General features: G+C 35.6%; 3 protein-coding genes and 1 pseudogene across 4 annotated transcripts; 1 reads left to right on the top strand and 3 right to left on the bottom strand.

Annotated features, from left to right (window-relative positions):
- Window positions 1-5,740: 5,740 nt before the first annotated feature.
- Window positions 5,741-9,074, bottom strand: LOC113732055 (probable purine permease 11). Its single transcript, XM_027257657.2, has 2 exons — window positions 8,700-9,074; window positions 5,741-7,047 (listed from the first exon to the last, which is right to left on the bottom strand). The coding sequence occupies exons 1-2, from the start codon at window positions 8,704-8,706 to the stop codon at window positions 5,957-5,959; spliced, it is 1,098 nt and encodes a 365-aa protein (XP_027113458.1). The 5' UTR covers window positions 8,707-9,074; the 3' UTR covers window positions 5,741-5,956.
- Window positions 9,075-10,164: 1,090 nt separating this feature from the next.
- LOC113732054 (ras-related protein RABH1b) lies at window positions 10,165-15,292 on the bottom strand. Its single transcript, XM_027257656.2, has 6 exons — window positions 14,731-15,292; window positions 12,833-12,903; window positions 12,193-12,281; window positions 11,790-11,901; window positions 10,768-10,858; window positions 10,165-10,600 (listed from the first exon to the last, which is right to left on the bottom strand). The coding sequence occupies exons 1-6, from the start codon at window positions 14,845-14,847 to the stop codon at window positions 10,454-10,456; spliced, it is 627 nt and encodes a 208-aa protein (XP_027113457.1). The 5' UTR covers window positions 14,848-15,292; the 3' UTR covers window positions 10,165-10,453.
- A 3,336-nt stretch (window positions 15,293-18,628) lies between these two features.
- On the bottom strand, window positions 18,629-19,736 carry LOC140036917 (cytochrome P450 94A1-like; annotated as a pseudogene).
- Window positions 19,737-20,475: 739 nt separating this feature from the next.
- LOC113728456 (vesicle transport protein GOT1) lies at window positions 20,476-25,307 on the top strand. Of its 2 annotated transcripts, XM_027252859.2 has the most exons (7): window positions 20,476-21,241; window positions 22,307-22,367; window positions 23,891-23,982; window positions 24,102-24,182; window positions 24,267-24,364; window positions 24,465-24,546; window positions 24,913-25,307. In XM_027252859.2, exons 2-7 carry the CDS (start codon window positions 22,337-22,339, stop codon window positions 24,949-24,951), a joined length of 423 nt encoding a protein of 140 aa, XP_027108660.1. In that variant the 5' UTR covers window positions 20,476-21,241; window positions 22,307-22,336; the 3' UTR covers window positions 24,952-25,307. The 2 variants fall into 2 exon arrangements, with proteins under 2 accessions (XP_027108660.1, XP_071936159.1); XM_072080058.1 differs by lacking the exon at window positions 20,476-21,241 and having other exon boundaries at window positions 21,292-22,367.
- Window positions 25,308-27,954: the final 2,647 nt, after the last annotated feature.

The following is a 27,954-nucleotide window of genomic DNA, read 5'->3' as shown; positions in this document are numbered from 1 at the left end:
AGTGTATAAACATTTACTTATTTTTCAAGCGTACATGTTCGTTGGAGTCATAAGATAAATTATCCGGAAAAACTAAAGGTAATTTTGGTTGACAACACCGAAAAAAACTTCTTCTTTTTAATGATCCTTTTATTTAAGCTTACGTTAACATGAGTGGCTACTTGTTTGATTGTTTGCCCACAATGAGTTTGTCTTCTTCATTATTGATGAACTAATTCTCACTTTTCTTGTTCTAAAATCTCCACTGCTGACCCTCCACTCCTGCCTAATCATCACAACAGCTCGTGCAATTTTTTGGTGAACTTTTTAAATCTGGAAACATGTCAACTTTTACTGCAAAAAGCCTCCACTTAATTAGTGCAAACTTTTGGTCAAATCAAAATCTTGCTCGTGTTGATTTGTTTTAACTTTGAGGGTTTCAACCTTCAATTAATTCTTAGATTGAGTACACAACCAGCAAGCAGCTTCTCTGTCGTCACCATGACCACAGCATGCAGCAGCATTCTGGCTACAGTTTTTTTTAACATTTTTATTTAGCAGCAACTTGTTATCTGAACAATAATTATGTCTCATAAATCGTTTCACATTTAGGAGTATATTTTTCATAGTAATTTCAATTACTAACTTCTACTTGCTCCAAAAAAAAAAAAAAAAATCATAGATATATATCATTTGGTCTTGCAGTATTTACATGAGGCAGGTCTTTTCAAACCTAGACTTTTTCTAACACATCTAAGATAATTGCGATTGCTCATTAAATAATTACCAGAGGAGGGATAAGAGTGTCGAACGCATACGAATGGTTGGGAAAAGTGACTTTTTAATCATATGGCTGAAATCTTGTTATGCTTGAAGCATAGTCAACTTACTTAGCGACAAGGGACGTTCGGTAGGTTTGATTCACAGTGTAACTTTTTTATATTTTGTAATTCTATTAAATCTAATGATTTTTCACATCAGATATATCTCTGACATGTTCTGTGTAGTTTCTGCCATTAGTACATATTGCCTTGTCAAACAAATCGTGCCGGACGATTTTCAACCAATTTATTAATAATATTGACTTTTGTTTTATCAAAAAAAGGAAAAAGTGAGGGTCAAGTGATACAAATAAACTAAAAAATGGCATGTTCCCTTGATTTTAGGGATTTCTATATTTGTATTTATTACTAAAAATGTTGTGAATTTGAGTTGCTTTTCTTACCATGACTCTTTTTCTTTGAAAAATCCTACATACTAAGCGGTATACACAGAATAAACTAGAAGATGACCCATCTTCTTGATTTTAGAGATTTTCATATTTATGTCTATCGCTTCGGACTGAGGAATAGGAAATTTTTCTCCAATTACACGAATCCAACTTTAGTTTCATCTAGGAAAAGCCGTCTGTTTCTAAATAACGTAGTTATCATTCGATCCAATAGCATTCTCTTAGATAGGAACAGATTTGATAAACTTGTTTGGATAGGAACAAATTTGATAAATAGTGATAACTCTCGGACAGTTCTTGTTCTATTAGATAGAAACAAATTTGATAAATACTCATAACTCATGGATAGTTTCTTGTTTCGACAATTCAAAGGTGGTCGGAGAAGGTTTTTCACTAATACAATCATTCCACTTGGGATCTTTTACTCTATTAATATCAAAACGTAATGATTTTCAATCTGACTTTTTTTATAGGTGGACTTTTTTGCTTTTTTCTTCCTATGTATGAAGATTCTTGTTTATCATATACGATTTTTGAATGATACTCAATCAAAGTTGATTTATCGCATTTTGGAGGAAATTCATAAGTTTTCCATTGAGAGTTCTATCATGTGGGGCTTTAATTTTTTTTCCCTAAATCAAAATATCCTCATTTTTATTACCTTTTTGTCATTCCAAAATTCTTATTTCACGTGATTTTTCCATGTCATACACATAAGATAGCTTCCTTTTTTTTTGGGTCAAAATAAGATAGCTTCCTTTTTTTTGTGTGTCAAAATAAGATAGCTTCCTTTTAGGTCCCCAAGATTCGAGCATTTACAGGTGTTGGTTTGTTGACATCACTTATCCAACTAACTCAGTAAAGATAATTAAGTAAATTATTCTAAAATTCAATTAAGTGGTTGTGACCAAATCAATGTATACGAGGGTAAAAAGGTGATTGAAAAATGTGTTCAGAACAAATATAAAAAATTTCTGTTAGAAAACTACTATCCAAACATAACCTTATTAAGTTTCTTCTTTTACTATGATTGTGAATTTATCTAGGGGGAAAATTTTTCAAGTTGCATTAATTTATTGGCATTCAGTCCACTCATTTTATTGCGTTGGATTGTGCAATGTGTACCAAAGAAAACCACAAATAAATAATGGTTGAAAACAAAATTGAAGGATTCTTTGTTGGAATGTCATGCATGAGGGGCTAATTCCACCATTTCGGCCGAATGGATGAACCATGGCCGTTGCCGTCTATTAATTTCCAGTTGAAACAGTCATTTTCTATATTCCCGTCTTTGTATTGCAATAAATTTTCTATGAGCAAAGGAGTCATTTTCTCCTAGATCGGATCTTTACTAGCATGATATGAAATCGGCTCATACTATAAATTTTAATTTAAGACACATGGAGCTTTTTATTCTTGCCCCCCCAAAAAAAAGAGAAGCAAATTATGTGTGTATGTATGTCCAAAAAACATGTTATATGTTACATGTTATAACATGTATGTATGTTATATGTCCAAAAAAAAGTTGGATGCTCTTCTTTTCTGTATTAATTCATTATTGCTCTAATATTGGATCCAAGAAAAATATCCAATCTACATTCACATTATGTAAGCATCAAGTCACTTATTAGATGGAAAATAATTAATACTATATGGTCGGTTTTTTTTTTTTCCGACCGCTCTTTTTCACATCCTTTTTACCTTCAACTGTCAGTCTAGAATACGAATTCTGAACTTAACTGCGGGAAGAACTTTGAAAATCCTCCTCTGACCACGCTATCTGGTTGTTTAGGCTCAAGAACGATTGCCATTTTGATTGCAAATTCTCTATTAATTTCTTTGCTAGGAAACATTTTCAAGCAAACAAAAGTTAGGTTCAGTGGCAAAGTCACCGGTATGGTATGGTTCGGCTTTCAATTGTTATCTTTGACAACACCCAAATTATTGATGATCTCTTTCATTTAGGTAGTAAATTCATGAACAAATGAGGGAGAGAATCGAGGGGGGAAAAAAAAAGAGAAAGGGTTCCAAAGATTCTTTCTTTGACATTTAATAATTTTAGCTTCAAATTCAGAGATGAAAGCTAAAATTTCTTACGAAACAATCATTTGTAAAAGACAATTACTTGGATACGTCGAATAATGAAGATCTGTGATTACTCATATAATGGTGCGTGTTTTGTCAGTATTGATCATTTTTCTAAAGATGAACAGAACTGGTCATGATTGAAGCTGGTTTCCACAAGGGAACGAAATAGAAGCAATAAGAAATGCCATTAGATGAAGTGATCGACTCAAATTTGCCGGTAAGTAGGTGAGGTGAGGCGAGGCGGCAATATATTATTGAAGCTGGTTTTTCTTTCACAAGTAAACTTGCGTTCAAGAAACGTGTTGACAAAATTATTCCATTTAAGTAATCGAAGATACATATGGTACAAGACATTGGGTTCAAATTCTAACACCTATTTTCTCTTTTTCAGGTTTTTCTACAGAGGAGTCTGAAGGATACTCTTAAAACTTAAATTAGACTCGACTTATCATGTGAATACAGAAACTAAATTAGTTTCAATCTTGCAACAAAAAAAAAAAATTTTAACATTTGAAACTAATTAATTATAGCAAAAAAAAATTTTAATATTCTGTCACGGAGGAATGTGTTAGTAATAATTTCATGCACCAACCAAGCGATGACTCGGGGGGGGGGGGGGGGAATTTTCTTTGCAAAAGACAATAATGTCGTGGTGGAGGTTAAATATTCTTGTGGTTTAAGAATCTCTCATTATTCCTGGTTTAGCTGCACAAACATTACAGGCCAAATAATCCTACTCAAACCTCTAAATTCAATGCCTTAAGTGTAAGTTCTTCTTTACCACAATTCATGTTTAAGTAGTTGATGGATCGAGGTGACAAAAGTTTCAAGCACCATCAAATTGCCAACGTTCGTGCACATTGTCATTTTCCTTCTTACCAAACTAGTTCTAGAAGGATAGGTTCAAGGTTAGTGGAACTAAAAGTTAGTACTAACAAGTAAAAATAGCCCACTACCCTTTAACAATTTTGCATACAAGCCGCATCTTTTTCTTCTTTCTCACCTTTTCATCTCTGGATTTTTGGGTGGTGTGAACCTGACTGTTCCTCTCCACCTAGAAAAAGGAGCTTGGCAAAACCCAAAGCAGCACACATAACTGATCATTTTATTGCGGTTTTCCTGCAAAGTGCATCCATGATTTTGTCGTTGCAACCAACCAGAAAAGAGTCAGACAAGCTGTAGTTTTCGATGTGGATTTTCCAAGTTGTCAAATGCTCTTCCATATCAAACCCCTCAACAACAGGCAGAAAGAAGCCCTGGATGCTGACCTTCCAACTCTTTTACCTCCCAAACATGTCTCTCTAATTCTAGAAACTAATGAAGGCCAAAGCAACACCTGACACTACCCCTTGGATTGCAAAACCTTACCCAAATCAGCAGCAACAGTTCATAATGAACTAACATGAGAGCAGGGCTTTCTCTGTCAGTTGAAATGTAGAATGATAAAGTCAAAGGGTGTAGAAAAACACACTCAATTTAATGTATGTAAACTAGCACTATACTTAAAAAAAAGTACTAACTACTTTCTGCTCGAATTTATTCACTTTTTTTTTTTTGAGGTGTATATAATCACGTAAACATAAATTACTTGTTAACAGTAATTGTTTGCTCAGACCATCAAGAATTGTCAGTTTATTATCATACGCTACTAATTACCCCTAATGCATGCAACACCGGAAACCTGAACTGAGGTTTTCAACTTCCAGAAATGAGGACAGCATGCCTAACCACACAGATCAATTTGACTGTGTCGAGCTTCAACAACTCTGTCCAGCAGATTGTAGCAAAATGGCTTGGCACTAGACATTCCACCATTTCCAAACATCCCTCTTTCTGCAACCCGTGCTGTACTTAAGCAACAAACTACAGATTGCGCCATCCAATTCCTATCACTAAAGGGCATCACCAAGCACAAAATTCCAACTTGTTTGCTTCTATCTTAGGTTGCAAAACCCAACTATCCAAGAGCAGTTGTATACAAGTCTCAGATTTTTCCCATAGGCTCTTACTGCCCGCACAAAATATCATTCAGAAACTTCAGTCTAATTTCCTTCTTCCATTACAGCCCTGTAAGACTATCAAAACTGATCCTAGCCTCCGCTACAACTTGCGTCATTTCAACTCCATTACATCATTAAGTACATAGCTTCTCTCAGCCTCCTCCACCATGAATCAAATTCAAATGCATGCTTTCAGATAAAACCTTTTAAACCTCAACTCCAGGCACCCTCCCTAGAGGAAGCCACTGCTAACTTGCAGCCAGCAAATAATATCTCTTTCTCCTTCCGTCTCATCTCACAGAAATTTAACAGCATTTTTTACTGAAATATAACATGTTTGTGAGCTAGCTAAATGCTCCTAACAAGTTAAATCCCCCACTTAGATAGATGATTTTTCCTGGAAATTGCAAGTCTGCAGAAAGAACGTTCTTCCTCAAACAGATTCTGAAAAAACTTTTAACTCTAATCCAATTGAATTGCGTAACGTGTCAATCAGTTACCAAGTGATATGAAAAAAAAATTCACTCAGCTAAGGTAAAGTTTAGAAAACAAAATTATAACCTACAACGCTAAGAAAACGTCTCAGGCATAAGATGAACCCTTTCTAAACAAAAATTCCAGGCGATCTTCACAACTCCATCCCACCCGTTCCAAATTATCAGCACAACGAGTCATTAGTAGTCCTTTCAGCATTGGTGTGGGTCTTCCTCGTCTTAATGTCATCAATGTAATTCTGATAAATATAAGAGGCAAAACCCCAAAGTGCCATAAGCATGGCTATTATCTTAACACCGTTCATCTTGTCATGGAAGACTATGAGTGCAGCAATAGGAGTGATTGCCAAAGAAAGAGTACTGATAACATTAGAGAACAAAGATGACACCAAAAATATCAGACCTATCACACCAACAGCACAAATTTGCCAACAAATTGCTGTCCATACCAAAGTCATAACATAGGAAAGTTTTCCTGTGCTGTAAGTGTTCATTTCACCTTGCAATGTTGACCAATCCCCACTAGCAAAAAGACCAATAATGGAGATGCAAGTGGCCACCAGAGATGTATAAATCTGCATTTCAAGCACCACAGAAAAAGTTTCCTTCTTTAGGACTTTCTGGAACGATAGTTGCATAAGAGAAAGTAAGAGTGAATACAGAACAGATGCTGCCAGTGTAGCTAAGAATCCAATGAGATATTTCCCTTTTGAGACTCCTGAAGGTTCATTAGAGTCACCATTAACAGCAAGGAGAGAAGCAGATAACGTGAGGACAATCACAGAATTAAGAATCATAATGGTGAATTTTTGGCGATTGATAAAGAAAGAGAATACAGCATTGAAAGCCAGCTGCAAAGCACAAATAAGGGAATAAGTAGAGGCAGAGAGGTACAAAAGTCCAACTGAGTAGAGCATATTATCCCCAGCTGTCATTGCCCCCAGGACAAAGTAGATCAAACAAACTCTAATAAGAGAAGGATTGGCTGAATTCGAAGGTGTCCACGAGGAGCCAATGAATATGTAAGGGATAAAAAGAATCGGGAAACCAGCTGTTTGGAGGAGTGTGGCCAGCCATGTACTATTTCCACCCTTGTCATAATAAAATCTTCCCAGAAGGACAGATGCAGCTTGACCAACGAGAAGAAACACTATGTTAAGGGCAACCAAAAGCCACCACTGCCAGCGCTTGAGTCGGAAAAATGGCAGCGTATCAATCAAAGTACTGTCCTTTATCAATATTGGTTCCTCATTGACTGTGAACAACAACATGCCAAAACATTTTCATATCAGATTTTGCCATCAACATATAAATAAAACCATTGCTATTAAATGACTAAGGGGGGAAAATGCAGGTAACGTGACCAATCTCCAGTGAACCATTGTGAAATTGTAGCTATATCAAGCATTCAAGCTACTGCTAATTTTATTTTACAGTGAATTCTTTCATCAGGATAAATTGAATGTACACAATTTCTTAAAGCATTTGGGGTCTCTTCCTTTGCCAATTTCAATGTTGCACAACATATGAGAAAATGACACAAAACATAGGCAAAGTTTTAGATGAAAAGTGGAAACTGATCCAGATAAGGAAAAACAGGAGAAAAAAGTGCTTATAAACCCGAAATATTCATCCCCTCGAAGAGGTGGCAACAAGTTCTGCTAGTTGCAAAACTGAGAGTATGTAACAATTGGAAATGAATTCAGATATTTACTTGCCAATCTTGTTTATTTATTTAACACTTTTGTAATTCTCTGCCTTTTCCACATGTTTTCAGCGGCTACAGAAGATGAACTTCTTCAATTTCTTATTCTTTGTCCTATTTAAGTAAGTTGAGAGGACATCCACGTCTGTGAATATGGAATAATACTCTAAACCTGCTGAATCAACCTGACTAGCCTATTTATACTTTTAGCTTGCTCCCTTTAATAAAGTGACTTCATCATTTGCTAGGATAATACACTTTGTTGAAAAAGTAGATTACCCTCATACCCTCATAACCTATATTAGAGTTCATCCACAAGTTAGCTAACAAATCTGCTATACATCCAAGAGCCAATATGCACCAATACTTTTTGTCCCCTACCAGTAATCTTGATAAACAATATATTGCACATGATCAACTCAACAACAAAAGTGGCCCATAATAATCTTGCAAATTTCCCAATGAATCTTAAACAAAAGGCCAGAACGGAACTCCTGTCAAGTAAAAGGTAGTTCCCAGACACCTATAAAATTCTTTCTGCCAGCAGCCAACTTATCTTTCCTTCATATTTTTCGCTTGGATAGACTCTTTCAGCTAACAGCTCAGCAATTAGCCATGTATTCATGCAGAAACTCCAAATTAGTGTTTTAAGTGTGTGAAGAATCACGCAAGCTCATTCAATTTATTGATTTCTCCATTATTTGCAAAAGTAATCCTCACGAACTCATCCAATTTCAACAACAAAAAATTTATCAACCAGTAAGATTTGTTGAGGCACAAGACCCTCGTTATATTCCATCAAAATCAATACTTTTTCTTTATCCTGACAAATTTCCCATCAAGATCAATACTTTATCCTGACAAATTTCATGGAAGAAAACAAAACCAATGTAAAACACAAGAAAAATCAAGATTGCAACATCGTACCAGAACACATACAAAATTAAAAAAAAAAGAATTTTTGGTGTCCATAGAATGTAAAGAAGGAGGATCATATGTTCAATCTAAAGCTACCCCACTGATGAGCGGATACAACGCCGCCTACTAATTAAACGTCTTCGTTCGAACAAGCCCATTGTCATCCATCCCCTTTCCCGCTGTTTTTACCAAAAAAAAAGAACAAAAGAAAGAAATACAAAGTAGGAACACAATTAAAGGAGCATGTATGACAGAGAAGCACGTATGACAGAGAAGAGAGGGACCTGGCATGGTGGCAAGGAAATTCACAGACAAACTTGAGAGTGAAATACCAGGAAAGGCGCCGAAATCTCCAGAGGGAGAAAAAAAAAAAATTTAAGCCGCCACAAGCGAGCGAGATGCAAGTATGCAAGTGCGTAGGTCTGACGAATACGCTCAGAGATTTTAGGAGAAGACGGTTTGACGAATAACCGATAGATTCGTCTCCCACACGTGGTTTTGTTTCTATCGCTAATCTCGTTCGCACGAGCCGAAATTACTACAGTGCTCTTGCAATAAAACCGGGGCTCGCAATTAAGGGACTGCTCCCTCCCGGCCTCCCGGGGACCCCCAAGTCCCAACAGGTTAATGGTTTGACTGAAATTTCCTGAATGAGTGACGAATCATTGAAATGGCAATCACTACCTGACAAAGGTGTCAAAATCCTTCCGGCTTTTCATCCCTCCTGGTGCTTAGAATCGAATGATGGAGAGTGCGAATCAGTTTTGGAACTGCCAATATCCATCTTGATTAGAATCGACAGCCTGCAATTTTTATTTTATACTGCCCAATTTTGACGGTGCTAATTTTTTTTTCACACATTTAAAAAAAAAAAAAAAAGTAGTTAACTTTGTTAAAAAAATAAATTTAAATTATTATTTTTTTAAAATACCCTTACATTAAATAAAATTATCTTTTTATATATCAATATGTTTTGAAAAATCTAAATGCATTAAATGATGTATGTTATATTCAATACTAACAATTTATATTAAATAAGGTAGTTTATAATAATAACAACTTACATTAAATAAATGTATTTTAAAGAAATTAAAAAACAACTACATTCTTCAATTATTCAATTAGAAAGTGGACTACAATTTGGAATAGAAAAAAAAAAAAAAAATAGGACTATCAAAGTGGATGAAAGCAGTACTAAATTGCTTTGCACATTCTACTGGATGATACTCGCTTACAATTAATTATATATGCAATACTGCAGTATTTGCAAATCAGAAAAATGGCACTCAAATTTCATTTAAGATTTAGTAAGCTTACTCAAAGTTTATTCTGTCAAGTTTAATTAAAATGCGTTGAGCAGTCAAAAGCCTGAAATCGTTAGATCAATAGCTGTAAGTTTACACACCGTTACCATGCGAGCATGCACCGAAACCTCACCGATTGGATTGCACGAGCAAACATGCAATAGAACTTCCCGCACCGGATTCTCATAATCTTTAAGTCAGTGATATCGAGCAGGAAATATTCACAATTCCGCCCACAGGATTGACTAGATATCTCTAAGGAGAGTAGGAGGTAGGTGCTGTGAAACCACCATTCTCCCCCAATATGTGGACTCTCTCCCAAAATGTGGACGAATGAAGAAGAACAAGAAAAGTTGGATCCTGCTGGTGTACTCCTCTAACAGTGTGTGCCCAATACTAACTCTTTTGACATAATCTCAACAAGAAATCAAATTACAAAGTTCCATTAAAATGAAAACCCATACCTATTCAAAACCAAAATTTGGCAGCAACGGGCCAAAATCTGAATACAAGACTACAAATCGACATTAATCATACAGATGAAAAATTACAGATACTATAGACTAGTTAACTAGAACGACGAGTACCTGATGTTTGAGTTCAACTTCCCTTATGATCCACCACACAAAAAAAAATGTAAAATTCTCTGGAAGACATGGGAAAAATTTACAGACTTCACGGGTTCAAAGAAAATATAGAGGAAGATAAGTAGATGTTATCTTTAATCAATATCATCAACAGGCACACCCTCCGGACTGCTGTTGGGCCTGAGATGCATTTGTGTTGCTAGACTTGAGATTGACATCAACCATGTCTTCTTGCTTTGCAGAAGAAAGGGTCTCCATTCCAGGTAAGGCTGCAGCAATTTTTCTAAATAGCGCCTGCAAATCAAATGACATAAATAAATTTAACATTGACAAAATGCCCAAAAATACACTAGATCAGCTTTCATCCTAAGAAGCCATCGAGAAAAGAAAAAAAAAAAGGAGGAGGAAGTACAAAAGCATTCCACTCTTTGACACAAGCCATAGATCATTTCTGCACTCACCTTTATATTGAAACCAGCCTTGGCACTGGTTTCAATAAACATAACATTGAGGTCCCGGGCTTTGGCTTCTCCTTCCTCTATTGAAACTTGCCTGATACATACACAAAAACAGGACAAGGCATGAGAAGAGGGAAAGGTTAAAACAAAATTCTAAAAGAACATTCTACAATATTAGGTAGTGTTTAGAAATATAACAATTTAACACAAGTACTGTGGAAGTTGGAAGCTTGTTGAGTCATTAATATGTAACTGTGATTATACTGAAAAGCAACACCATGCTTCCTTTTTGGAGGATTCCTATAAGATACATAAGCACAGATCTATCACACTATTCTTACACCCATAACCATAATATCATTCATCCCTCTCTTGTTTTTGGCAATATCATCACTTGCTATCACTATCAAACTTAAGTTGGAATCAAAGTTTCCGCTCTCTCAAACATTTCATAGCTAGACACAAACTTCACAACAATCAATCATCACTCATCATATTACTTAATCCATTGCCTGAGATCCAAATCAGAAGAAGCGAGAATGCAAGAATGTTTTAGTTCCCTGCAACCGATTGAATAAATAAAGATTGCGCTCATCAGACACAACTCTTGGTGTCAAGTGAAGCTGCTCCTTGTATCATTCTTGTAACAGAATGACAGACGGTTCAATTAATAGCTTATCCATGGCCAAGTGTTTGGTACAAATTACACGAGATAATGCAAAACTGAGCTCTCATGTTTACATGTCTGATGACTGCTTAGCAATCAGACAATGATAATGAACTCTTCCAATCCTAAATGCAGCAATTGTAAGTGAGATACACCACAATGGGACTAAATTAATTCACCATGCTTATGCCAGAAACCACTTAAAATTTGCTCATTCTAGTGGGAAGGTCAAGCCGCTCCAAATTAAACTTCCATGGCAGATTCTCAAAAAAATTCCACAATTGGACCATTGTTTTGTCCATAACTTAAGAGAGAGAGAGAGAGGGGATAAGTGTAAAGATTTTGAAATGATACTTACCTCTTATCCACAAGGTCAGTTTTATTTCCAACAAGGACAATGATGACATCGCTGCCTCTCTCAGTGCGAACCTCCTCAATCCACTTTGAAGTGTTCAGGAAGGACTGTCTGCCTAAACCCCCAAAACAGCCAAAACAGTTAGATAACATGACACAATGCAACAACAGTATACATATCTGCCAAAAACAATTTGACATAGGCGGTTTGGATTAAAAGTAAAGTGAATGAATAAACCATGTGCTTGGTAAAATTATTTTCCCATAATATTTGATTTGACATCAGGCTACCAATAAAGAAAAAGCAGCTCCAAATCTCTATAATCAACCCTTCTGTGCTAAAATCTAACACACAGCAATGTATTAAGCTCAGACAGCTAAAAAGTAAAACAAAAGAAAAGGCATACTTGCAACATCAAACACAATCACAGCAACTGAAGAGTCCCTAATATAGCTTGGAATGAGACTCCTAAATCTCTCTTGTCCAGCAGTATCCCTACACAAACATACAAGAAGAGATAACCCTTCAATTAGCAATTCAGTAAATGTTGGGGAAATAAAAAAGTCATTCCACTAGTCTTACTTTCAAACAGCACATAGCTCAAAATGAATTTCTCTAACCTTAAGCAAGTGAGTTTCAAATTGTATTTAATTACTATGCAGTATAACATTAAAATTACAACTATGCAACAATTCCCTCCCCCCCCCCCCCCCAAACACACACACACACAAGCTTGCACCAAAATTGCTGACCCATTTTGAGTTGACAATGAAATTTTTCCAATATCCTTAGCACAATCCAGAAATTGCAGACAACCACTCTACGCACCAACCAAAATTTGACATGCAAATCATGAAAATTAGTATGAAACTAAGATGAAAAGTGTTATCTCAAAGCTTCACCACCCTTCCTTAGTACGTGAACAATTATTACCAGGAATTTATTACAGCAGAGCAAGAATGACAAAGCAACAGAACCATACTAATTTCATACAATTGCACACATGTGCAGGGTTTTTCCCCCTTCTCTCAGTTAAAACCACTTACCAGAGCTGCAGTCGAACAGTTCGATCTTCAAGATACATTGTCTTAGACAGAAAATCAATGCCAATTGTAGCCTGAATAGATATTTAAGATACAAATAAGAACCCATTTTAGAAATTTCAGGTTTGGAGGAAAGAATGTGAAACAGAATGAAGACTTCTATTTTAAGCAGAAATAGCAGACTTCAGATTGTGATTAAAAAGGCATTTCTATAACTTCTTCATGAGCTCAATACAATGGCAACCAAAAAATGCTTTCAAAAGAAAACTTGCGAGTAGGTAAATATGAAAATAACAAAGCAATAAAAGTATTGAATATCTAAAAGTTACTGTCTTCACAACTTAGTTCAAGGTAAGGGAACACTTTCTGAAGGGCTACACGGATACAAAGACTTGCCGAAAACAAAGCAAAAGATAAAGAGGAAGGTTCACAAGAATAAACTATACCAAAGTTATTTTAGAAAGTCCTACAACCGTAGGAGGTTATTTCCCGCCCACAAACGACCCCCCCCCCGGGGGGGCCTGGGGTGAGAGCTCAAACTACGCCACTGCAGAGAATGTCTCTGCCCTTAGTGTGCAATTAGGCGGTCTGTGGACTTTTGTTGCTCTTTTCTTTTATCTACTCAACCTACGAAACATTGAGTTGCTATACTATTTTTTAAGAGTTTAAGTGATGGAACTTGCTATGACATGCAAATACAAGCCACCAAAATTTACAATCTCAAGTAGCCAAGACTTGTTGAGAGTCTATCTTGATAAAGATGTACACAAATTAGCATTCTGTATTTTGGATGTAACATGCTTTTCAATTCATACTTGGTCCAACATTCCTAGCTTCACGTAAAATTCTTGGTAACAAAAGGTATGCCATGGCTTCAGATGTTAGGTGATCTCCTAATTCCTAGCTTTACATCAACTTACATCAGAAAAGCACAAAAATGCTTTTACCACCCCATGAGTTTGAAAAAAAGGAGCAAAATAAAAATGATAAGAAATGAATGAAACCTATAAACAAGGTTGACAGCACCAGTCAGAATGTGAAGTCCAAATATTGTACAGCAAGAAAATGGCACCACAAAACAGAAGGGCAAAAAGGAACCAGGGAAGCACTGCCGAAAATAGTAATGAAGAGTCTAATAAGAACAAAGGTTATCACAACGTGCAGATGATGAATAAAAAGAAAATCAACTGCAATAATAAGAAGACAATGCATGGTGTTCACAAACTGGTACAAGCCTGACTCCATGCAGTCTCACAATAGACAGACAGCCGAAAACTGAAATGTTTGACACAAGCAGGCAAAGAATGGATATGTTGTATCTATGTCAAAAACTATTCCATAGCAGCCCCAAACCTGATAAAGTAAAGTCAGCATAAATAATTAATCTAATACAACCAGTGTAACTGCAATTGTGCAAATCTTCAATTCAAGCATAACTGCTCAAGTGCTTGTTAGACTATCTCATCAGGCCTCCTCAAAAAAATCCAAAGAGTGTAACAGAGTGCCAATTCATATCGTAGTAATGATTGTTGCCATTGAAATCCTGAATCACACATCTAACAGCTTTGAAGACTAAGAAAGTACGACCAAAATTATGATATTACTTCAAGACCACTTCTACCTACAAGATTATCGAAATTCCAGTAGACTTGGCAATTCATGCATTATATTTTAGCAGTCGGATCCGATAAAGTTCTAATAATCTAACAAAAAAACATAATATAACTAAACCAGATCACGTATAAAGCTAATAAAACACGAGATCATCACTTTAATCATCAATTCCTGAAGTAAAAGAAAACCTTAACCAAGACAAAATATAATGCACTGCTTAAATCAGATCCAAAGAAAAAATTGATATACATGATAAGTCAGTTATTTAGGGAGAAAATAATTAGTACCTGATAGGTGTTATCGAACTTATCGTACATGAATCGAGTGATAATACTGGTTTTGCCGACGGATTGATCCCCTAGGAAAACTAGCTTGTACTTAGCCAAAGCCGAAACCGGAGCCATCAGTCTGATCTATGAAATTAATTAACCGAATCGGAAGACAGAGAACGGATCAGACGAAAATTTTCCGACGACTGAAGTTTGAGATCTCGCCGGAAAATGATCGGAGAAATCTGGCGGGATTCTAAGCTATAGGTTGTAGTAGGGGTTTGATAATAGGGGGACTCGGGAAGAGAGGAATTGGAGAAACTGGGGGAAAAAATGCACGGAGAAAGAAATCTTTCAATTTGGAAGCTTTTGGGCTAAACGGAAACAAATGGTAAGGTGTTCCACATGACTTGACGACCATTAACGTGCTGGATTTTTCCTTTCAATTTTCCTTTTTTTTTTCTAGCAAACTCGTTAATCAAATTAAAATTATTAACTAATATCAGAGGTTGATGTGTTTTCTAGGAAACTTCAAGATCTAATTTGTTATAATGAGTTTGTAAAATTTTAGAGTTTGTGTAACGAGCGTCCATATCCGTTAACGTATATTTCAAATGTCATATTTTTAAAATTGTAAAATTAATTAAAGAAAGTAAATAAATATAATAGATGATAAATAAGATTAAATAGAGAAAGTATATAAACGTATGAGAGGATAATGATTGTTAGTATGTTTATATTAGATGGTATGTCAGGTAGGGATGTACGCGAGCCGAGCTACTCGCGAGTAGCTTGGTCAACGGCTTGGCTCGAACTCGGGTTGACCGAGTTCGAGTCGAGTTTCGAGTAGCTCGAATGACAATCGAGTCGAGTTTCGAGCCAAAATTTCCCGGCTCGAGGCTCGTCGAGTAGCTCGACGAGTCGGGGTTATTTAAATAATATATTTATAATTTAAATAATATATATGTATTATAATTATAAAATGACCGTTATGGGTATAAGTTATATGGAATTTACAATATACCCTTCTTTATAATAAAATCCCATAATGGCAAAAAAGTAATAACATAATTGTAAAAAGACCTAAAAAGAAAAAATGTCTAAAAAAAAGGAAGAAAAGACTTTCTTCTCTGTTCGAAGAAAGCCTCGCCGAAAAATTCACTTTACCAACCACTGACTCTGACTGATTTAGATCTAAACCCTCACTCCGTTACTCTCAGTCTCTCGTTCATCGCCGACGCCGTTGCTCGCCGCATCTGTGAGACTCCATCGCCATCGCCATCACCATCGCATCTGGTTACTGGTATGTCTACCTCTGCTCTAATGTAGTATGATTGATTACCGCATCTGGTTACTCTGAGTTTGTTAAAGGTTAAAGTTGGTGTCTTGGTAATTTTCGCCGCAGCTCTTCTGGTATCCTTTGCTTGATGATTTGCTTTGTCGAACTTTCTTGGACTGTGCCTTGGTACTATAAAAATCATTTTTGAACTGTTCTCTAAATAGGGGTTTATTGACTGTTTATCCACCAAAGGTTGCGTTAGATTTGCGTCGTTTTCTTCAAAACTTGGTATTCTGGCCGTAGTAAAACCAGCGTTAGTGTTAATTATTCTTAATCAAAAAGACGTTTTCTCACCACTGGTTCTGTCATGCTCATGGGGCCTCAGTGTTTAGCGTAGACATATTTCCCTGTGACAAAGTTGGGCGTACGTCCATGCTTCCATAGCAGTACTTAGCTACTTAAATAGTTTGTTTCTCTCCAGGACACTACATAAAATGGAATAAAACAGAGCATGATATGGTATAATTATTATTTAAGAAAAATTACAATGCTTTACTATTCTTGCTAAACTTACTGTAAATGCATATTATACAACCTCAATTTAGAAATGATATCACCAATTGTTCATGATTTTTTTTTTTAACAATATTCTGCCATTCATGAAGATAGTGTACTTTGCTTGCTAACAGGTCAGCTTTATTGTTTTACTACCAAACTTCTATATTTGAGTTATTGAGTATAAGTTAATTTATTCTTTTGGGAAGTTATGTAACTTTTTTTGTGTTTTTACCTCTATGCTTTTTGTAGGAAGCCAAGACAATCAAAGAATTCGACTTGCCAAAGCTTTGAAGATTTATGTTTCTAAATCTAGATTAGCTCATAATTTGGACCTTGTTAATTTATGAGACGTAACTTATTATGTATTGTGGAGTATGTTTATATTTTGAAGCCTTTTTCTTTCATTTGCCGAATGTATGACTATTGTGTGAGCAGGCTGGCCGCTGGCTATTGTGACATGCCAATGTGAGCAGGCTGGCCGCTGGCTAATGACATGCTAATGTGTAGGATAAATGTCTAGAAAACTTGTTTTTTGAGTGTGTCGTGTGTGGTATAAGGTTTAAAGGTTTTGCTTGTGGGTCCAGTTCTTTTGCTCTTTCCTCTGTGTAAAATGACAGCCTAATCAACAGCCTGGAAAGAGCTGTTGCAATTTGCTGTAAAAGGCTCCAGCCTCTGGGATTTCATTTTAATGGTGGTATTGAGGTCATCTTTGCTGGGTCAGGTTAGTGACAAGAGTTTTCAACTTCATTCTTCTATATCTTGTTCAAACACTTGTAATTCTGCTGAACTATGGTCCATTTCTAAACCAGGAATATATTTTTCTGACATGTTCTTGTTTAAAGCAGCTTTCTTTAGTTAGTAATTAGTGATATTTGTAGGGAAAATGAATTTCTGGATAGATCTTGGCATTGGTTTCTTGAATTGAGCTTGTGGTAGTTGGGATATTGTGGCTGTTTGAGATAATTGTGGCTGTTTGAGATATTGTGGTTGTTTGAGATAATTAGTGATATTGTGGTTGTTTGAGATAATTGTTTGTCTCTCAATTTGGTGGCTCAGCTCATGTTTTGCTGAGTTTTGGAATTTTGTGGGGAATTTTGATTAGTTTGGGTACTTTCGCAGCTCACTTAGGAACTATGGTCAGAGGAATTAGAATTATCCATTTTTTGCTGCTCTTGTGGGCACTTACCGTTGATGGGTAATTGCTGAATTTGAAAGTTTCATGTCAAGCAATCCAGCAAGTGGGAGTTTCCCTTTTTTCTTCTCTATTCTTCTTTGTGGTGAATCTGATTTTTAGGGGTGTTAAAGATGCTAACTGTGAGAGGTAGAATGTGGATACTTTTGGTTGTATTTGTATCGATGAATCATGGATTTTATTCCTTATTTACTCCAACTGATAGCTATTTGCTTGCTTTTGAATCTTCCCAAAACGTCACCTTTGATCTCATTTTTTGGTCAAGTCGAGTCTAATGATTAAAGGTCGAGCCTTATCGAGTCGAGTCTCGAGCCTAAAGGAAATTTTTCGAGTCAAGTTTCGAGTATCGATTTTTTGGACTCGATCGAGCTCGAGCCGAGTTCGAGCCTAGGCATATATGAGCCGAGTCGAGCTCGAGTATAGCAATACTCGAGCTTGACTTTGCTCGATTACATCCCTAATGTCAGGTGAATGTAGATATGTTAATAAATGCCTTGTGGACACCCGATGAAAAAGCTCATTTACTAATAGTATAATTCTCATAATCAATGTGAGATAGGATTGATGAAACGGGAAGGGTAGAAGGCCTCTAAATTTTAAAATTTCAATCTTAACCATATTACTTTTGTCACTTTATTTATTCATTATCTTATAAAAAAATCAAACATACCAAAACTAGTTAGTTTTACTAAATTCACATCTTGTAGTTTTGATGCAAAACTTTAGCTTAGAATTTAATTGCTTAACTTTCGATTTTATATTTAAGGAAATTTGTCAAATTGGTCCCTAATATTTTCACAAAATTTTTTAAAATTCCTAGCATTTAAAATCGGTCAGAATCGTCACTAACATATAAATTATGATCCATTTTGATCATAATACTTGTATTTGCTCATTTTCTGACTGAAAATAGCACGCCTCTCTCACGTGAGCATATTTTTAAAGGCAAAACCGAAAGACACCAGCACCTTAAATCCCTACAAGAACATCGGCTCCACTCCTTTCTCTATTGCCGGCACCACCTTAAATCGCCGTAGGACACTAGCAAACACCCTCTTCATCTGCAGGAAAGCCATCACCTTTCTAAAACAAATCCTTAGGTCAGCCTGAAATACAGGAGAGATGTACGAGTCCTTACCTACAAAGTTCCACTTTCCGCTCAATCCATCCCTCTCCAACCACCTCTTTGGCCTGAATTCCGCCCAATCCGAACCCCACACCTCCTCTATTTGCATAGGGATGATAAGTCACACTGGTGCCCTTCCTAACAACTGTCCCATCGGGCAATACATCATCCTCTGTTACTTCTTTGGTATCTGTAGGAACCAATGGGTAGAGTCTCATGGTTTCGCAAAGTGAAGCATGCGCGTAAACCATGTCCTTAACTTCATCATATACTGGAGATTCAAACTTTTTTTTTTATTTATTTCTTCTATGATTTTCTTCTGAACATTTGGGTTGCCAAAGACTAACCAGAAGAATCATGTTAATGCGGCAGAGGTTGTGTCTCGGCCTGCCAAGATAAAGCTAATAACAATGTCAATGACGAATCTTCATCGGAGTGGCCTGAGCTTAAGAATCGTGACAAGAAATCAATTGAATCAATTGATGATTTTTCTTCCACTTCTACCTTATTTTCTTTAATGATCTGCTTGGCAAATTCCCGAACTTGATCAACAGCTTCCTTAAGTTCCCTCTCTAATCCAACATTCAGAGCCCGTTTAACCTTCCAAATAAAGGAAACAGGGGAATTGAATCTTTCAGTACTGATTCGCGTAGCATCTTCAAAAGCAACAGCAAATTCGGCCTTCGGCATCTCAGTTTGCAGCTGAGTTTTGGATTTGCTGGTTGGTCTTTTAGGGGAAAAACTAGGGTTTTTTGTGATTGTAATTTTAGGAGATGATGTTGAAAATGGGTGTTTTTACTTTCAATCAAGAATGAAGGATGTTTTTCGATTTTGTACTTAAAAATATGCCCACGTGAGAGAGACATGCTATTTTCAGTTGGAGAAATGAGCAAATACGAGCATTATGATCAAAATGGATAATAATTTATATGTTATGGATGATTTTGACTGATTTTAAATGTTAGGAACTAAAAAAGTTTTTTGTAAAAATGTTAGGGACCAATTTGAAAAATTTCCCTTATATTTATGCTTGTTCACTTTCTTACTTGTCACACAAAACCACAACATTGCTTAAAACTTGTTTCAACATTTATTTCTAAAAATGTAAATAGAAAATTAGTTGTAGTAAATAAGTCAAAATTTGATTTGGTGTATTTGTTAAAATGTGAGCTGTATCAGTCGGAGACTTGAAGTGATGATATACTCTCAATATGATAAATGAGGCCATTAACACATCTAAAGTCTTGCCTTTATGGATTTACTGTTTGATCATATTATTTATCATTTTATAAACCATCAGAAAATTTTCTCTTCATAACTACAAATATAAAAGAAGTCGATAACTTGAAGACAATAATGCTTAGGTGACAACAAAGCACAACATAATTGATAAAACGTTTGACTCCTAATTGATAGGTTATGGAATCCAAGGGGGTGATAAAGTTGAAATCTTAAAACTGAAATTTGAATTCTAAAATTTGAAGTCTAAATTTATTAAATTATTAAGTATTAGATCTGATATATTTGAGTGTATATTACATTAAGTGATAAATGAATAACTTATTACTTATTTTTTTGGAGTAAATTTTGCCTAAAAAATTCAATATTACTTAATTAATTTAGATGTTCAATTATTTGTTGTCAAACGTATATAAACATGTTAAGATCTGAATTTATTAATTTTAAGTGTTAGATTAAATTATCAAACAAGGACAAATCTTATAAAAATACTTTTTGGACAAATGATTGAGTGAAGCAATATCTGTACAAGTACAAAACATACAAAGATATATAAGTAATTAATGTAAAATAAAAATAACTAAAAATAACAGAACAATTTTTTTTTTTTGTATTTTTTGTGAATACGCTTTCATAATCACCTTTTTATCAAAACATACATTAAATTGTTACAATATATTTTTTTTAATAAAAATACTAAAAACTAGCAATTCAAACGGATAGTCAATTTACAGTCTGAGCCATAATAGACATCAGAAAACAGAACAAATTGACTATGCCACTAAAATTCTTATTACCAAAGAAAACCAAAATTCTAAGCCATTAAGATGTCTAACAGATTTCTTAATTTTTTGGTACCGGTTTATTCAATCACGCCGTAAATTTTCGGAACTTTCAAACAAACGCATAATACCAAAATAAAAAAAAGAAAATGTAAAAGAAAAAAGAAAAAGTTTTAAAAAAACAGAAATGAAACAAATTTGATTTTCCGATCCTTCGTATATAAGCAACTGAAAATTCAGTACCAGTCTCCAAACACGGAGAACGCGCCTTCCATTTTCTTCCTGCAGTATACAGAGTTCGCCATCCTCCGCCCTCCTCTCTCTCTCTCTCTCTGGAACGCTACCAGTAACAGGTACCATTACCACTCATATCTTTCTCTCTCTCTCTCCCTTATATCGTTCTCGGCTTCTCACGCCATTCCACGCTTTCACACAATCAAGCGCGCACTTTCTGTAATCGGTTCATGAACTCTAATTTTATCGGAATCGAATTTATTTGTGCAATGTACCTTAGTTAATCGTTGCGTTTTGTTGATTACTACTTTTTACGGTATTTGTGGTTGTTTTCCGAGGGAATGACGGAAAAGTAAGTGATTTTTTTTGTTCCGATTTTCTAATTTAGTGTTTCTGGCTTTTGCGATGATTAATTTTGGAACATAAGAATGATCAATTAATATCAGGATACTCCTTTATGTTTCGTATATTCTAAGGCTATCTGGTGTGAGAAGCTAGGTGATGACATATCTCGGAATAACTATTTTAGATGCTGATATTTTATTTATATATTTTTTGCGAGTTAATCAACGGTAGTGCACTATGTTGTCCTTGAATGTTTCTGCAATTTTTTAAAAACATCTTTAGCTATTAAATCAGCTTACTAATTGGTTGCTGATTCTAGCGGTTTGATTTTCAGGAACTATAAATTTAGTCTCTTAAATTGCTTGCTAATTGGTTGTTGTATTTCTGTTGTTTATTTTATTAAAAAGAAAACTAATAATTTATCCCCAAAATAATTGAGAAAACATAGAAATTTGTCATCTATACTCTGTAAAGCTTGTAGGAGGTTTTATGGGGTTACGTGTACTCGTGTATCTTCATATAGTATGTCCGACGGCATCAGTGCAATTTTGTCGTTCTTTATAAATTAAAGTATGAGAAAATTGAAGAGTATATTAACAGATTAATAGGATACCATTACAAGCATTGTCATTGTCTGCCTGATTCTTATCACGTAATGCATGGATTAATTGGTGGTCAGTTTTTGATTCTGAATGGGGATTGAAGCAGTGACTTTAGGGACTGTATAACCTAGAGCTATTTGCAAGCTCATGCTCATTAGAATTGTATATATTGGATTCCTTTGTGTAATTTGTTATTTCTTTTGCTATTTTTCTTGAAACTTTGTGTGGTTTCTGCAGCCAGAAGGAAGAAGTTGGTTGCTTAGCAAGATGGTGTCATTTGAAACAAGTGATTTGAGAAGTGAGTCAACAGAATATTCTATCTCCTTTCCATCTTGTTATAGTGATTGCTTTATGATTTGATACTGGTTTGAAGTATTTTTTTTCACATTGTGGTTCTTCATCATTTTTGGCTCTTGGACAGCATCAGTATGAGAGTTTTCTGTTATTCCTGCATTCATTGTGATCGGATTACCATTCTCCTGTGTGGCATAATTAATTCCATGCCTAAAATTTTGGTTGTGGTGGACAAAGAGAGTTATTTATTTTTACTCTAAACTAAGCTTGTTTCAGATATTGTGTGAGTTGTATATTCTGAGGGGACAAAATATAGTTGCTTTATGGCCTCATTGTTCTTGCGAGAAGATATTTTTCTTTTCTCCTTGAGATTGTACATTCTGGTGAGCAACTGCCAGTTCACTCTTTTACTGGTAAGTAACTGGCTCCAAGAAGCGAAACTGTTGTTGAAGCATGTCAAAATACTTTATGTAAGCAAGACTTGTCCTTAGGGGGGTCACTTCAAGTGCAATGTTTCAATTTGCAGCAAGCTTGACCGTACTATTCAAATACATGTGGTGCATGTTTTAAATGCAAGTTTTATTTGTTTTGGATCAGATTATGACCTGAAATTGGATATATTACAAGTTTGTTGATACAAAGGCCACCATAGGCGGAGCTTCATAATTGATTGGGATATTGAAAACAGAATATATATTTAAACACTTGGTAAAGCAAAGTGTATGCTGTTTGACTAGAAATATAATTTAAATCCTTGCATGTACTGTCTAACTGCGATTATAGTCTTTCACTTATTTGTGCTAACTAGACTAAAGTTTTATTTCAAACTTTGTGCTGTCAAGCTGTGAATCAATTCATTAATTGACAGATTGTTGATATTGCATTTGGCTTTTAATGGAGCTAGTGAGCTATTCAATATAACTTGTTTGCTAATCAAGAGGGTTGGGGGGGTCGGGGGAAGAGACCCCAGAGACAAAGATAGAGGTGGCAGACTGACTAGAAAACATAACATATATGGTTTGGGGAATTTGTCTTAATAGCAAATACAGGATTTAGAGGAAGAGCTCCTTGGTTATGTGGCATTTTTATTTTGAATCATAAACATAGATATCTAACTGAATTATTTGATGAAGGTTGTACATTCTGTTAATGCAGATTGGTTTTATGTTGGTTTTCATAACATTGATTGTTACCATCTTCCAATGATAATCATGACTTTTAAAAATTAATGACTTAAACTCTGAAGCCTCTGGAGGAGTTTATTGGCATTTTCTTTATGCTACTGCAGTACATTTGTTGGTTTATATTCTGATAAAGCTCTTTCCTTTTGTTGGTTCTGGAACAAATTTTTGATCTGGATCACATTATTGAAGTGTAATCAGTTTGCATTAATAAGAATAACTTTTGATGGGCAGAAAGTTTAATTTGCAATTCTTCTCAGATCATGTTTTCATGCTACTTTTCTTCTGTAACTGATTACTTTTAACCTATTTTGCAATATTTCTTATGTTTACACCAATGGAACAGAAATTGGAATAGGATTGACTGGGTTTGGAGTGGTGTTCACTGCTGTTGGAGTATTGTACTTCTTTGACAAGGGACTTATTGCAATTGGAAATGTAAGAAAATCTCCCCTTTCAAACTTCTTTATCATGTTGATACTGCATTATGAACTTTTCAGTTTGTCTACCTCTACCTGCAGCTTTTCTAATGGTGGCCACTTTTCTCTGATGTTCAGATACTCTTCTTGTTAGGATTGACCTTGACCATTGGAGTTAAATCCACCCTATTATTTTTCACAAAGAGCCAAAATTTCAAGGTTACATCCTTTTTCCTCTCTCATTCTCTCCCCATCTCGTTCTTAGTATTCCTGGTCATAGTACTGATACTTACATGCAAACAGGGTTCAATCTCATTTGGTGTTGGCTTCTTCTTTGTTATGATTGGGTGGCCTATGATTGGAATGATCGTGGAGACTTATGGTTTTTTTGTGCTCTTCAGGTATCAGTGATATACGATGCATGTTAGCTCACCTCAATCTTTAGTTTGGGTGCTGGGGAAGTTGATTAATAACTAATAATTTGAAAATCTTAATTTGCAGTGGTTTCTGGCCTACCCTTGCTATTTTCCTGCAGAGGTTACCAATTGTTGGTTGGTTCTTCAGTCAACCATTTGTGACATCGGTATGTTTAGCAACTTACAAATTGTTTGTGTTTCAACCCAGTAAGACCGGGTTGCAAAGCATATGCTTTTCCATGAATGTGTTTCCAAGCTTATTACGTGCCTCATATGCCAGAAAAGTTATATCTTCATGCATTATCTTCTATGTATCAGTTTGTCATTAATAGACTAAGAGTGAGGTTCATTTGACCAAATTTTTATGGTGCCATACTCTTGCGTTTGAATTTTCGCACAGTGTTATACTATCTGAAGTCAATCTTGAGATCAGAGGAACAAACGAAGTCTGGTTCTCAGAATGTATGTTCTCTTGCACTCGTATTTTCCTGGACTGAGGGCTAAGGACACTTTTTTTTATTTAATATCTGCAGTTCTTTGAACGTGGGAGACCTAAACGAGTGCCTGTTTGAAGATCCGAATCAAATGAATCATAAACATTGAATTGACTGGTTGCTGTATAGGGCTGCGTCTGCTGAAAATTCAACTTCCTCCTAACTTTGTCCTTTCCTGTGCATTGTGGTTGACATGGCTGATTGACAAACTGGCTTTCACATGTAGAAAAAACTGTCAAAATCCTCCCTGGATTAGGGCCTTTGCTTTCTGATTTTGTATTTCACCATGATTTGTCTGCATGCTTCAGCAGCGGTTAACTGGTAGAACTTGCTGTACAGTATTTGAGCGAAAATACTGGTTTTGTGGATGGATATAAAAACTGGCTTGTAATCTTTTTTGATTACAAAACAGGCAACTTATTGTGATTGTTTCATAGGGTAGAAATGTTTAGGGGATTGATTTTTGCAGATATGCGTAGAGGGTTAAAATGGAGAGGGGGGGGGGGGGTTACGGCAAGTAATTTTGTCATATCCTTACACTGCATTAGTGCTTTTAGGTCCTGGTTTTACAAATAATAGCAGCATCATTTTCTTATCGTTTACACATTTTTATGTACCTATACATCACAAACATCTATCCACTAAAATGGAGAAAGGAAAATTATAAATATTGTTCTCGTTAGAGATCCAGTGCCCGACTACAATTTGTTCAGGCCACACTCGTGAAGAGTGACATGTCGAATTCGATATGTTTCCAACCTGAGATTCTACATAGCATCGCATACTTCAGCAAGTTGGCAAGCAGGCACTAGCAGTGCATTACGCCATTACTCGGGTAGGCTGCATGCAAAAGTCAAAAGAGCCGAAGAACTGGCTGAGATTTGCTTTTCATCTCACTTCTTTTTTGTTCGCTAATCTTGTTGAAATTGTTACACTTTCCTTTTTGAGTTGTTCCAAAATGTTTGCCACTTGTGATATGTAATTAATGTAAGTCCCACGTACTAAAAATGATGAGTCGTTTATCAAGTTAAAGAGAGAAGCGTGAGTTTCAACTTTCAATCAGGGGCGGATTTAAGTTGGGAACACTGGGGGCACGGGCCCCACTATCCTCTTTAAATTCTTATAATACTTATACAATTTTAATATAATTTCAAGTGTGCCCTCAGAGTTTTTTTAAAAAGGATGTGAAAGAATCACGTGATTTTTTAAACTAGTTCATAAACTAAAATTCTAAAAAGATATGTGGGGCACAAATTCCATTTGAAACAAGCTAAAAAAAAACCCTTTTCGTTTTAATTAGTAAGTACTAATCATATCATTCACTCTCTTTGGGCTCCACTCCCCAATTTCCCTACCCTCCTCTGGTCCTCCATTTTTCCCCCACAACCAAGAGTCACTACCTTCTACAACCAAGCAGCTAGTTACTCTTTCTCTTGATCAATTCATTCAATCATATCATTCACTTCCTTTGTCCCCACATCCCAATTTTCCTTCCTTCCACTGGTCCCCCATTTTCCCTCCACAACTGAGAGTCATTCTTATTTCCACAACCAAATTAGTTATCAAAATATAAAAACTCGCAGTAAATTAGTTTATTTTTGAAATAAAATTATTATTACATTAATAATTTTGAATTTATCTTTTTATGTTTTTTATGGAATATATGCATCATTTGTATTTGTTGGTTTTTTTTTTTTTTTTTTGCTTAAAAAACTAGAAAAGGAGTAGGTAAAAAATTTTAGTGTTGCTTTTGCCCGCACTAAGAATTTTTTCTGGCTCCGCCCCTGGTAGGGATGGCAACGGGGCGGGGTTGGGGCGGGGGATCCCTCCCCCATCCCCCGCCCCGCTGCCTACAAACTCCCCCCGCCCCCGCCCTGTCCCCTGCCCCGCCCCGCTTCCCCCGCGGGGGCACCCGCGGGGTTAATAAAATTTTTTCCCGTTGGGTTAATAAAATTTTATTATAATTAAATTTTAATAAATAATCAAGTACTAAAATATCAACACATCATCAAGTTATTATTCATTTTAATTTTACAATTGAAACTCATAAAAACAATCAAACAAAAGTTATTTGAATACAATCCAACATGATGAAATAAATACAACTAAAATAGTTAAGTTTTCATTTTTGGTACAAATACAATCACTAATTCATTATTGTGTTTGTGCTTTTTTTTTGAGAAAAAAGTGTTATTCTATTAAGTGTAATTAGAAATTTAGTATAAATGTATTAGTAAATTTAGTATAACTAATTAATAAATTCTATTAGTAGACATGTCTAATTATTCGTATAATTGATAATATCAATTATATTACATACACTAATATACATTATATAATAAATCTAACTAATAATATCATTATCATAAATTTATAACTAATTAAATTACATATTATATATAATTATATATATAATTTTTTTTTTGTGGGTGGCGGGGCGGGGGTATACTTCCCCGCCCCCCGCCCCGTTTCTAAACGGGGGGAAAAAATTCCCCCCCCCGCCCTGAGAGCCCGCCCCTATTGCCATCCCTAGCCCCTGGTTTCAAATATGGACAACTCTTTGTACGTGCATGTAATGGCATGTGTAGTCATGCGTGCAAGGGAGTACAAGAACCTTACTGTCTCCTTGTAAAACTTTTTAATTCTAGCCACTAATTGAAAAAGACAAATATGAAAAATTGAGCAAATTTCTTTCCTTTTCATCAATCGTGATAAAAAAAAAACTCCAATTTCAAAAAGCGTCAAACTTTTTGAGACGAAAGGAGTAACATTTAATAGCTATTGCTAATCACCTTGGCTGCACTAGTCGGCCAACTAGTAAAGTCTCCCTTCCGAATTACATCATCACGCAAGTTAACGTAAACTTGCCAGTGTATGACTAACTGCATTGCTTGTTCTCCTAAGCCATAGAAAAACAACGCATTCTAATTTGTGACCAGCTACATTACCAACTTGGTTGTGGCATGTTTGGTGGTTTAAAAAGTTCTTGAACCAATCTCGTTGCTAGATCGCTATCCTCGTATAGAGAAAAAGCTACATAGTTATCGATGCAACTCATTCCGAAAGTTAAAAATTGGTTAA

Source organism: Coffea arabica, chromosome 2e, assembly GCF_036785885.1.
Source record: "Coffea arabica cultivar ET-39 chromosome 2e, Coffea Arabica ET-39 HiFi, whole genome shotgun sequence".
Classification (NCBI taxonomy): domain Eukaryota; kingdom Viridiplantae; phylum Streptophyta; class Magnoliopsida; order Gentianales; family Rubiaceae; genus Coffea; species Coffea arabica.
The sequence above is the reverse complement of the archived record's forward strand: the minus strand, read 5'-3'. Positions and strand labels throughout refer to the sequence as shown.

Coding starts and splice junctions, on each gene's coding strand:
- LOC113732054 (XM_027257656.2), bottom strand. CDS start 14,847: ATGGCTCCGGTTTCGGCTTTGGCTAAGTACAAGCTAGTTTTCCTAGGG. Junction 12,282..12,832: donor ACTGTTCGACTGCAGCTCTG/GTAAGTGGTTTT, acceptor ATGTTTGTGTAG/GGATACTGCTGGACAAGAGA. Junction 10,859..11,789: donor ACTGACCTTGTGGATAAGAG/GTAAGTATCATT, acceptor TGTATGTATCAG/GCAAGTTTCAATAGAGGAAG.
- LOC113728456 (XM_027252859.2), top strand. CDS start 22,337: ATGGTGTCATTTGAAACAAGTGATTTGAGAA. Junction 23,983..24,101: donor GACTTATTGCAATTGGAAAT/GTAAGAAAATCT, acceptor TCTGATGTTCAG/ATACTCTTCTTGTTAGGATT. Junction 24,183..24,266: donor CAAAGAGCCAAAATTTCAAG/GTTACATCCTTT, acceptor ACATGCAAACAG/GGTTCAATCTCATTTGGTGT.